General features: G+C 49.2%; 3 protein-coding genes across 3 annotated transcripts; 2 read left to right on the plus strand and 1 right to left on the minus strand.

Moving 5' to 3' along the window:
* The first annotated feature begins 363 nt into the window (after positions 1-363).
* On the plus strand, positions 364-1,364 carry EI90DRAFT_3076830 (uncharacterized protein). Its single transcript, XM_039061680.1, has 4 exons — positions 364-444; positions 500-697; positions 726-774; positions 834-1,364. Exons 1-4 carry the CDS (start codon positions 427-429, stop codon positions 950-952), a joined length of 384 nt encoding a protein of 127 aa, XP_038911172.1. The 5' UTR covers positions 364-426; the 3' UTR covers positions 953-1,364.
* A 1,764-nt stretch (positions 1,365-3,128) lies between these two features.
* Positions 3,129-4,628, plus strand: EI90DRAFT_3130360 (uncharacterized protein; the record flags this gene model as incomplete). Its single annotated transcript, XM_039064299.1, has 1 exon — positions 3,129-4,628. One exon carries the CDS (start codon positions 3,129-3,131, stop codon positions 4,626-4,628), a length of 1,500 nt encoding a protein of 499 aa, XP_038911173.1.
* A 4,565-nt stretch (positions 4,629-9,193) lies between these two features.
* On the minus strand, positions 9,194-11,656 carry EI90DRAFT_3130361 (uncharacterized protein; the record flags this gene model as incomplete). Its single annotated transcript, XM_039064300.1, has 11 exons — positions 9,194-9,252; positions 9,309-9,320; positions 9,378-9,854; positions 9,909-10,074; positions 10,138-10,539; positions 10,591-11,004; positions 11,081-11,177; positions 11,227-11,311; positions 11,368-11,463; positions 11,522-11,570; positions 11,627-11,656. The coding sequence occupies 11 exons, from the start codon at positions 11,654-11,656 to the stop codon at positions 9,194-9,196; spliced, it is 1,887 nt and encodes a 628-aa protein (XP_038911174.1).
* Positions 11,657-11,674: the final 18 nt, after the last annotated feature.

Here is an 11,674-nt window from a genome sequence, read left to right on the forward strand (position 1 = left end):
AAGCTTCGAACGTAATCCCACTTGTTCTCGCTGGGGTTGCCGGAGGGGGCGTCGTTCTCATTGGAGGTATATGAACGTTCTCGCTGCCCCTTCATACCCGGAACTGACATTCATAGCGTGTAAATGTGATCTGGATGGATAGGTTATGCGTATTATCACTTCTCTGGGCTAAAATCAACCGTTCGATCCGTCACGTCCATCCATGACTTCCTCAAACCTGTCCTAAATTTCTTCATATCACCCTCTCATGACAAAACCAAAGATGCCAACGTCGCACTTAGTTACCTTCGCAGCGTAGCTAAAGCTTATGTGGCAATCGTACCTGGTGCAGGATACATCGTTAATATTGCGTTCGATTCACTCGAGGAAGTGAGTGAGCCATACAAGGACGAGGCCAACAATATTGTCCTCGAGGCTGCAGAAGAAATGAGGAAAATTCTAAAGGTTCGTCACATTGACCCTTCTCTATTAGCGTTGTGGGCTGAGTTGTGTTTCCCAGGGTGCGCCACTTGACGTGACTACAGCTCACAAAGTACTTCGCATCTTCCAAAAGCGAGGTGACCAGCTTTCTGCACTTGCATCGAAAGCTGGAGGAGACCTCCTTGAGCCATTCATCGAACGGAACCCCGAATTAAGTGGAAAGTTCAGTGAAAGCTGGGCTCAACTGAATAAGCTTGTGGAGGGGGGGAGAAACCGGGTAAATGGATCACAGGAGAAGGCGAGAGGGGGTTTTGCAAGACACAGCGGAGCGGGTTAGACGCATTTTTAGCAGTGGTAAGTGCAATAGTTCTCTTGGGCGCAGTTACGGCTTCAATTCTGGTTGCAATGGGCAGGGTATTCCCAAGAGAACATTGACAAGGCCAAGAGCCTTGTGAGTGAGAAGACTAACAAGGTGAAGTCCCTCGTTGAGAACAATGAAGACAAGCATTCAGGGAGCGTGAAAGAAATCTGAGACCAAAAGCATACCGGTGCGTGTCTTTGATTGCAGTTTTTTTTGTAACCTATTGCAGTTTTGTTATGTGACAGCTACGTCGATCACCAATAAAGCAACCTACCCAACCGCCGAGCAGGTCGGTAAAATCTTCGACACACTCTCTGTTCCATTTTAGTATCTTATATATGTAGCTCCTTAGTCTCAGCAGCAAGATGCATACGGTGCTCTAATGTGTTTTCATGTCGACCCATTGTGTCGCAAAAGAAGCAAGCGGACCAAAATAAGAGTCGGGGAACACAGGGTTAATTGGCGAATTGTTCGGTTTAGAGTCATGAACATGCTTCCGATTCCGATTAGCTTTCGTGTATCATCAAAACAAACAAATCCTGGCGCATGTAATGCTGACTGGCTGCCTGGTTAGTTCTTGGTGAGGTAGGGAGCTACATAAGGTCGGCATGGTTAAGCAGCACATATGCCAACTTTTCGCGTTCATGGTAATTTAAACGCCGCAGCATCATGACTTGTCGTTCAACAAATGATGCACAAAGCTTCATACGGTCATGTAAGAGCTTATTGGCCGAGCCTGCAAGGCATTTGTGGCCATTTCATGGCGCCAGCGCGATTCACTTTGTGCATTATGTAATCGAGCCATCGAGCTCCCGGCGCCTCGGAACGATCACAATAATTAAATAATCGTCGAATTTTTTCTTTTTGTTCGAAAATAAATATTAGCCCCTGTTCAATATTTACCACCATCATCCCCCCCGTTCTCTTCTTGTCCTCACAATTTCGGTCGATTTATGCGTCGATATGTAAGTTTGTGAGGATCTCAGAGTCACTGGTGGCATCTTTCTCGCCCCATCGCCTTCCCACAACCACCGCTGCGTGCTTGGTAGATCTGGCTTATCGGGGTCATCGATCTCGTTGCACAAGGTAGTCGCTGGCTTGTCGGCGCACCGCTGGGGGCACTTCAGAGTGTACGATACCTTCCGAGTGTGCGGTACCGTGCACCCTGCATTTGCGCGCACCGTGATGATGCGGTGTTGACTCTGCGTCCAACGCCAAAGTCATCGGAAATAAATTCGTATTTTTCCAGTACCCCCTATCTCAGTACCCCCAGGATATCGGTCGAGAGCGCTTTGGTCGGATATACCACATATATCCAACCGCACCCTGCATGCTCCGGAAGGCAAGCAGGACATGGATCAAGCGGATGGCGCCCAACCTGCATCGGCATTTCAGACTTCGGTGTGTTGGGCTGTGCCCGCACTTGCTCGGATTTTTGCAATCCCCCTCCGTCTATTCTTTCTCGTCGACCGAAGAGGTCGATTCCATCTCAGACTTCTGCTTCAGTCCAAGTCGTTACAGTACCGGGATCTGAAGAACGCCGCCGCGTGGGTCCAGCATTCCGGTCTAATGGTCTCTTGTTCTAGATGCAGCTGGTTATACGGCGTGAGCGCCTGCCCACTCGCTGATTTGGAGTGATGGTGGTGCTTCCCGGCTCCACGGTGTCGGGGAGTCATGTCCGGATTGAAATTATTGCTATGCCTTTGCAAATCTGTGTACCCCCGTCACGAAAGAACGCTTGCCACGTTTCAGGTCCTTTCCCCAGAGCTTGGCTGAGACAGTGAAACAGCAAACGCAGGGATATGAAACCATTCTACTGCCTTGATACTCCAGGGGATCCACCTGGCGCCCCCATATCTAACATCTGCCCAGATCTGCCCTAGATTTAGCGTTCAGCTGCAAGCGGCTTTGATCTTACATGTGCCCGCGTTATTCATTGCGAGTCCGCACTGTTTTGATCGGCCTTCGCCGGATGCTGAGAATAAATAAGTATGTACCCCCACTAGACGCCTTGTTTGCTTTTCCCTTCTATAATACCAATTACCTTCCCCAATCCCCAATGAATACTACGACGACGGGCATCACGTACATCGATGCCACGCGTCAACGGCTCGAGGTGAGCAAGAGGAATCTGGTTGATTTGACGAGTTTTCATACTATTTCTATCTCGTACGTCCTCCTTGTCTCATTGAGTTGCGCTGGCGATTTGCCAGTGAACTCCTTTTTACTATCTCCTGTCTCCGTTAGCTGACTTCCCCTCTTCATCTTTGTCTTGCGACATTTTTTGCGCGGTGCACTGCTCATCCACTTGTCCAGAACCACTGGCGCCGGCCGATTAGACGCGAAGATGTACTCCCTTCATTACGAGATAGAAGCCACGGAACGAACCTTAGAAGGGCTCAAGCGAGAGCAAGCTGCAATTAAATGTGCTTGGGCAAGGGTTCAGAACTGCACTAATCCATCATTCCGAATTCCCGAAGAGATTCTCTCCGAAATATTCCGAATCGGCTATACCGTCGCTGGGGACATCTGCATGGCGGAAGAGACCACATATCTGGGCACCATTACTTCTGTGTGCCACCATTGGCGGCAAACAGCCATTGGTTCGGCCCCGCTTTGGACAAATATCGTTGCAGAGGCTGGAGATTTCAACCCTAAGATGCGATTATACCTTGAGCGGTCTCGTGAGGCACCATTGCGGTTCACCGTTATCGCCGACAATCGCTTAAACAAGTGGGCCTCGGGACAAATCCGAAATTGGATGGATTCGCTCGGATCATACCTGGCTCGAACGCACAGCCTGACAATTCGTACAACCGACCATGATGTTGCGCAGACTATATTCCCTCTCCGTGTACCCATGCCCTCGTTGCAGTACTTTGCATTCGAGGCGTTTGAGAGGACGCAGATCCGCCAGCCCCTAGAGGAACAGCGTTCACGGGAAGGCCTCCGACTTCTAGATCCCACGGTAGCTGCCCCAGCAAAAATCATTGTGAGCGTGAGGGATGCCTCGTTGCCAATTTTGTGGGATCTGGACCAGTTGAGGACCATGACTCATCTCAAATTGGACTCATGGGCGGCGTGTCCTACGAAGGATGTCGTTCACCTTGTGAGGCGGTGCACGAATTTGAAGAGTCTGTGCTGGCTTCAGGCGCTTGAAGAGGATGTGCTCCATGGAAATGACATGGAGTGTTTCTCGTCATTGACGCTGGAGTCGCTTCAGATGGATCTTGCCGCGAAGGGGTCCGAACGGTCGAGTGTGATTTGGACGATGCAATTCCCTCGGTTGAAGCATTTGACAATTTATGCCGTTATCGGTGATTCACAATGGGTGGATCAGGCACTCGGGAGCGTTGAACGATTCCCTATGCTCCAAACAGCGTGGCTTTCTTCCGCTGCATTCTCCCCCACAGCCATTAATGCATTCCTTTCTGCTCATCCCACCATCGAAGAGTTCGGATGCCGTCTTCACGCCAGCATCGGTGGCGTGCTTAGTGTCCTTGCCGAGCCGACTTCCACACTCCCTCTAAAAGCCCGTTCGCCCAGTTTGCGATTCCTGTACATTTTGGGCGCGTCAACGACTTACGAAGGGGAGTCTCAACCTTCGGAGGTCATTTCTCGCGTGTGTGCAGCTGTTCGCGGTCTTTTGCGGGTTCGCGGAATCGGTGCCATAGGTATTGGGGAAGGATCAGAGCTCGTTCCGCTGAAAATTCAGCTTAACGATAAAACATGGGAAAGCAGGGATGCTATCCCGAAAGAGTATGCTGTGCTCCAGCAGGAGTTCCCCGAATGTTTGCGCTTGACTGGAAACGACGATACAATTCCGACTAGATTTAACCCCACATAGATTAGATGGCTGCCAGTTGATAGAATTTCGTTCCCTGCTCTAGACGTAATCGATTTATCTTGTATATTGATTCTCTTAGTTTCATCATTGTCCTCTACTCTCCTTTCCATTTCGTTGCTTTTGCGAGGAGGGGAAAAGGGCGTGGGTCTTACATGCTGCTTTCCCAGTCTAATTGTTCTGTTGATGCAGCGACTGGCCACTTAGAAGATTTGCGTTCAACCCCATACGATACTTTTCTTGTCAACCCTTTTTGACTTCACGCAGGCCATTTTCTGTAACGGTATATTAATAATATGGGCAAGCTAGTTGCTGTTAGGTGGTCTGTTTCCCAGTGGGGGGGCGTGAATTCGTTCTTAGTGTCGGTGATGCAGTGAACCATTAAATTGGGGTATCAGGTTACAAATGGGGACCGCGGAGGCGAGGCAGCGATTGGCATGGCCGGAGTGATGTACGTTGAATACCTCCAAATCGATACGATAACTCTTGTGACGGCCATTCCGCCTCCCAATTACTGTCTCTTGTTCGTGCACAGTAATCAGTTCAGCACAGGGCCATAAATTTATAGGAAAATGAGAGGCATCAGGAGAACACCTAGAGCTTCGCTCGATGTGCAGAATGGCATTGTAGTGAGTTTTGAAAAATGCAACGGAGAAGATACGTGGGATGATTGCTCGGCCAAGATCTACGCTCGCACGAGGGACTCTGTTGGTTGTCACATCATTGCGGATTGAGATGGGATCTGATGCGTTTTCATTGCGGGCAGGGACGTAACCGCAAGTCACTGGGAGAAAAATGTGATGAGTGTGGGTATAACCACAGGTTCACATCGTGTCTGTGGGTGAACGGGGTGAAATCCATTGCGTCATGATCATGGGGTGTTCTGAGGTGTGAAAGCACGCACCATTCACGCTCAAAATCTGGAATCTCGGCTCCTGGGGGTTTCAGACTGTGGGAGCGGCTGTCCATGCATCCTGAACACGCGTGAGTGGAGATAAACAGAGACAGCTGAAATGATGGGAATGGAAATCCCCAGTACTCGGGGGAACGGAAACTTCAGGAATTTTATTTAACACTGTTTGTGCCGGGGAGTCCTATCGCTGGCCTCCTACCGCATGTTTCCCCCTCTGAACTCCTTGGCTGTTCCGTACCTGCCCGAGGGGGAGATATCACATCCCACCTCTGGCTCGGAGCACGGAGGCGAGCCGCCGTAGTGTGGACTCGCCTCCGATACGCGTCGCATTAGCCTCTATCGGAATAGCTTCGCATCACGAAAACCGAACAGGCCCTGGAGCAAAATCCCCTGGCTGGAGTGCCCCAAATGCTCCGGAGTTCCAGGGCACCGTCCGGTTTTCATAACGTGTGGTAGGAACTCCGTGCCCCTGAGGAAATTCGCGACTTGAATGCACAATCACTTGTTAGTTTATGAAAGCCACTAAAGGCGCGTACTAAAGCTTCATAAGTCGTTTGCCGTTTGTGTCTTTCCTTTGTTTTGGTGGTCATGTTATGGAGCTAGGTGGGTGGAAGTTAGAATGTTCGTACCAGCTGTTTTTCTTTGCCTGGTTCCTTCTGTGCCACTAGCCTCGTAGTTAGGCCGAATCATTACATCTTCTTTGACGCACCTATTCAACTCACCAATGGACATGGAGAATGACCTAACTTCCTGCCCAACAAATGCCCTGTACACTACAGGATTCACATCACCTGGAACGGCCCTCTTACCCCAGACTCCTTCCCAGTCGCTCACATGATTTCTCCGAGGTTTAGCCGCAACTTACGTTGCCTCCGAAATCTGTCGAGCGACTGGTACAACTTGCAACACGTGATGTTCCCACGCTAAGTTGTAATGAGTTGTACATAGGTTGCGGAATATAATGTTTAGTATTTACGCATGCGGTCATTGCACCCAACCCAACCCGTGGAGACTAAGGGAGCACATCCAGGGTTGTGAAGTCAATATCCGGGTGTGCGCGAAGTTTAACGGTTTATATATTACTTGGTTACCAGTCACTTGTTTGTGCCTAGTGGCATAAGTGGTACAGCGTTAGCTGAGGCTATGCAGTTTTTTTAAGTGGCACATGTTCGATTCTCACTTAGGAAAACTTTTTTTTCCATACCCTCCACTCCTTAGTGTACAGAAAACAACCATTTCACACAATTATTCCATGGGAGGGCCCGAAAAAAGTTTTCCTAAGTGAGAATCGAACATGTGCCACTTAAAAAAACTGCATAGCCTCAGCTAACGCTGTACCACTTATGCCACTAGGCACAAACAAGTGACTGGTAACCAAGTAATATATAAACCGTTAAACTTCGCGCACACCCGGATATTGACTTCACAACCCTGGATGTGCTCCCTTAGTCTCCACGGGTTGGGTTGGGTGCAATGACCGCATGCGTAAATACTAAACATTATATTCCGCAACCTATGTACAACTCATTACAACTTAGCGTGGGAACATCACGTGTTGCAAGTTGTACCAGTCGCTCGACAGATTTCGGAGGCAACGTAAGTTGCGGCTAAACCTCGGAGAAATCATGTGAGCGACTGGGAAGGAGTCTGCTCTTACCCATGAAAATATCTTAGACATGCCCAAACTTGAGGGCCGGCTTCCTAGTGTAGCCAATATAATAGCATATAATAGTACATTCTGGTGTCACTATGATAACCCCTTAGGAACCCCGCGGGGTTGTAATATAACACAGTTGCAGGGTCCACTCCTGAATATGGGGTCTCAACATTAATGGGGCCCATAGGCGTCGACGCTTCGCGTGCTGTCCAGTTGCAGACTGTTGCCGGCGTGATCAATTTCTTAGTTATGCGTTCGATCATTCCCTTCAACTGCTCTTCACAGCGTGTCATTTGCTTGTGTTCCCTGATACTTCAAATGAATCTTGAAAGAGCTAAGGTCGTGGTCCAAAGTCGATCTAGTCACTCATGAGCATGCTCCTATCCAGGGGTGGTATCAAATGGTCAATTCCCTAAGCAGGTGAACAGCCTCTTTAATAAGAAGGGGTTAGTTCCTCAGGAACTGGCATCCTCAACCTCTGTTGTCCACTTCGTTGGCATTGATGTTGGCACTATATATCTACCACCCGTTCCTTACCACTCTTGGAATCCGTCCCGCGGCCCTCGTGGCTATTGTTCAACGTGGTCGCAAGGGAAATACGCACTGTAATCCCCACGGCCGGAAATAAGCTCCTAGGTTATACCTATTCTACTAGTTGCCGACGACTATGGATGTACCGAATTTCCCCTGAGATTCATTTCTTGCGTTTGTCTAACAGCTTATGACGATGGTTATGGCTACAAGCATCAAGCCGATGGATACTTCACCTGACTCCCGTTATCGGAACCCTTTACTTCACACCGCCGCAGACCACGATCAGCGCCGCATGGACAACAACCGGTTGCGAAATTCTCGCTTTAGCCCAACTGCGGCTGGGAGCTTTGCATGAATAGATGATGCCTATTTTTTTTTTGTTGCTGCTACATATTCGTAAGGCTGATACCCTGCTTGAACACATGTGCCAGAAGCAGCGCGAACGTTACCCGTACGAAGGCCATTCTATTCTAGATCTCACGTCTAGTTGGCGACAGGAGAATGATTGTCTGATCCGGTGCATTTATCGAGGAGAGCAACACAGGGGACGAAGCATTATATTATGAGGGGGGGTTACGATCGTATTGCTTTTACCCAAAATGGTTGAATAGATCCCCCACTAGGAATGGAATGCAAAAGCACCATCGGGGTTGTTCTCGTGCTCTCTATAGGCGCAGATCGACCACGCCTTTCTGTGCACACGTGTAGCTCTTTGTGAACAGCCAGTTTTTTACCAGCTTCATTCCAGGCGTCTCTGCTATCGAGCTTCATTCAAAACATGCGGCTCTCCCACATCTTCATCATCACCATCGCTTCGTTTGCATTTGCTAATACCATCGTGATCCGTGATACCAGAGGCAGTAGCACCCTCAAGAAACGGGTGAAATGCCCCGATGGCCGTAAGCCGCATCCTTTGCATGAATCGTTCCACGTATGCTGTTGGATTCATTCTTGTTCTGCATTAGATACGTGTCCATCAGGGTATCTGTGCTGCTCATGCGCTGGTGATTACTGGTGCAAGAGGCCAGGTGGACCATGCGTAAGAACTCTCCCACTGTCTCATCTCCTAGCGGTAAGGAATGCTGACATGAAACCTGCATTTTCGGTCACTGTCACGTAGACGTGCCCTTAATATTCATTTTTGGAATCCTAGCTTTGGCAACAAGTCCCCAGCGTGTCTCGTAAACACAAAAATCGCCATTGCCCTGCCGAGATGGATCCAATCTCATCGCACATGTGGGCCATGTGCCATCCATGGATAAAAGCACTTCTAAACTAAACTTCAAGATGCATTCTGAATGTCCGTTATATACTATCAAAGCGTGTCGATATATATCCGGTACTTCTACCTCCAATCTAGCCATTTCTTGTCGTCGTTCTGCATCATGTGAAGCGAGAATCAATGGACACCTTGACTTTAGCAATCAGCCTATGTTAGATGAGGATGCGGAAGCCCACAACATATCAACCTCCATAGCATGCTCTCAATTGTCGCTCAACTTCTTCTGGGGAAGCTTTAATATCTGGTTGGATGTCAGCGGGAGGGCGAGCCCAAGAACAACACATGAATTAGACGTACACTTCGCTGGATCTGTCGGGCGCGTCAGCGAGCGACCCATTTTTCATGTTCAGAGGATTTTAGACTCACTCTTACTAAATTCTTTCTCTCGATGCTTCGCCAAGAACGCCGCCAAGACTGGGATAACTAGCTTTACGACATCATCCGCCATCTTCGTTCTCCCTTCATCATCATCCTCCATAATCCCTTTAGCAAAACGATGTCTCTCCATTACATCCTCTAAACAGTCGAAAAAACGCAACGCTTTCTCCTTCGTGCTCTGTTTTCCTGATCCTAACCCGCTCTGTGCTTTGTCTTCCGAGAGGCAGGAAACTAGGACGGTAAAGTTGGATTCCAAGTAGGTCGCTTTGGCGCTGCGGAAAGTGGCATTCAGGAGGGACTGAGTCTTTTCAGAGAGCAGGTCGTCGACAGGGGTGGGCGTAGCTATAAGAAGATGGTGTCGGAGGAAGGAGATATTGTTTAGAAGGAAGATGGATGAAAGTGAAAGCTGTCTCTGGGTTTTGGTCAGTGTTGTGAGCGTTGTTAGGAGGTTCGATATCACGTCGTCTATCGGGGTTGGTGATATAGGATGAAACCGCCAGAAGGGAGACCTCCACTTACATGTGAAGTGCTCCAGGAGTCCTCCATCGTTTATTTCTTGGAGCTCTCCGACACGTCTCATATTTCCCGTCGCGGCTCCCATGTTCCAGTTCCCATCTCCGAGGACTCTCAAAGCTGCCACAACACCATCTTGAACGGCTGGAAGCCTCTTCAAAAACTCGACTGTCTGAAGGGGGATGGGGCGGACGTGCAGTCATCGAAAAGAGAAAAAATGTGGAGCACTACTTACGATGCTACTTATAGGAGCTATTCCCGAGCCCAGGTCAACTACCCTATCAGCCGAAATGACGCCGGCCATTTTGATGTCAGCCAAAAGTTCCGGAAAAGCTCGAAGGCAAGTAGCTCGGACGCTATGCATCGCGTCTCCAAGTTCGTTGGTCTTCCTCGACGTCCTCGGAGCACGAAGCACACTATCGAACCGGGCCTGAAGGGTAGTATCTGCCAATGAAGAAAAAAGAGAAAATGTTAGGAGAAGATGGGTGTTGCTTTTTGACTTCTTTATTATCGCCTGCAGGGCCGCGAGTGTCGAAGACATGAGACTGACGAGCGGGAGTGTCAGCGTGGAAAATGTTGTGTGCAAGGCAGAGGGGGATGTAAGAGGCGCCGTTTCTTTCATTAAGGCCTCCTCTGACTGTTGACATAAAAGAGTTTGAAATATTTTGAGAAGATGAAATGCACCCACCTCGGCAAGCAGTATGAGAGTCTCAATCCACGCTCCGAACTCTTGACCAACAGCGACGCCTGCGTCACCTCCTACCGCCGCCTCATCCACAATTCGATGAGCTTCAGGTTCAAGACCTCGCTTCACCCAAGAGCTTCTCATCTCAGCATAGCCTTTTTGTGCTTCCTGAAGGGTGGCGAGAGTGGTCACAGCTGCGGGGTGAGAGGGATGAGTTGCTGGAACAGGGAGCCCTCTGAGGCAACCAACAAGAGGTCGCATTATCTCCAAAAGACCGGGGTCAATGATGGGAATGTCGGATGGGAGGGACGACAGGTACGACATGGGATTTGCGAGCTGAGGGGCGGATGCTGATTCCGCAACAAATTTTGTGAACATTTGGGCGAGTTTCTTTGCTCCCGTTTCGACAAGACGTGCCTATGGCCATGACAGCGATAAAATTCCCTGGAACTCTACAACGGTACGCAGAGAATGACTTTGAAATGGCACCCACTGTTTCGTTGCTTGCCCGCTCCGCAGCTTTAAACGCAATGTTCACATTCAGTTTCTGTATTGCGTCGATATATTCAAGCAATTGGTCTTCGCGTGGACTGTGATGAAAAAATCAGGCGAACCATGACAATCAGGCGTATAACAAACCCTCTCATGATGAGAGCCTCCTCAGCTGCCACATTCTCATGCTCACTCTCGAGCCGTTCAATGACTTCCAACGTCCTATTGATATCTGGAGGGGGCATTGAGCGGTTTCATTGGATATAGGGCCCGGGGAAATTGACGTACTCTCCACAACTCTGGTCAGCGACTGTGTTGACTTGTGAAGCGGTAGGATAGTGCTTTCGAGTCTCACTAGCCGTGAATCGAATTTCTGTAATATAGCTATAATTCAAAGTCACTTAAATGCTTTATTAAAGACGCCGGGTAAGGAGAGACACACATGTCATACGAGTCGACAACTGAGTGGACTTGTTAAGATGCTGCTCCAGCTATTGATCCCAACAGGTTTAGCATGGCTTATAGGACGTGTGCATCCAACACTCACCAGCTCAATCTCGGCAGCCTCATCATCCATCTTAGCGAATCAGACTCT

The sequence above is a fragment of the Cantharellus anzutake genome, assembly GCF_015039405.1.
Source record: "Cantharellus anzutake strain C23 chromosome Unknown EI90scaffold_65, whole genome shotgun sequence".
In the NCBI taxonomy this organism is placed as follows: Eukaryota; Fungi; Basidiomycota; class Agaricomycetes; order Cantharellales; family Hydnaceae; genus Cantharellus; species Cantharellus anzutake.

Coding starts and splice junctions, on each gene's coding strand:
- EI90DRAFT_3076830 (XM_039061680.1), top strand. Junction 698..725: donor TGGAGGGGGGGAGAAACCGG/GTAAATGGATCA, acceptor AGAAGGCGAGAG/GGGGTTTTGCAAGACACAGC. Junction 775..833: donor TAGACGCATTTTTAGCAGTG/GTAAGTGCAATA, acceptor TGCAATGGGCAG/GGTATTCCCAAGAGAACATT.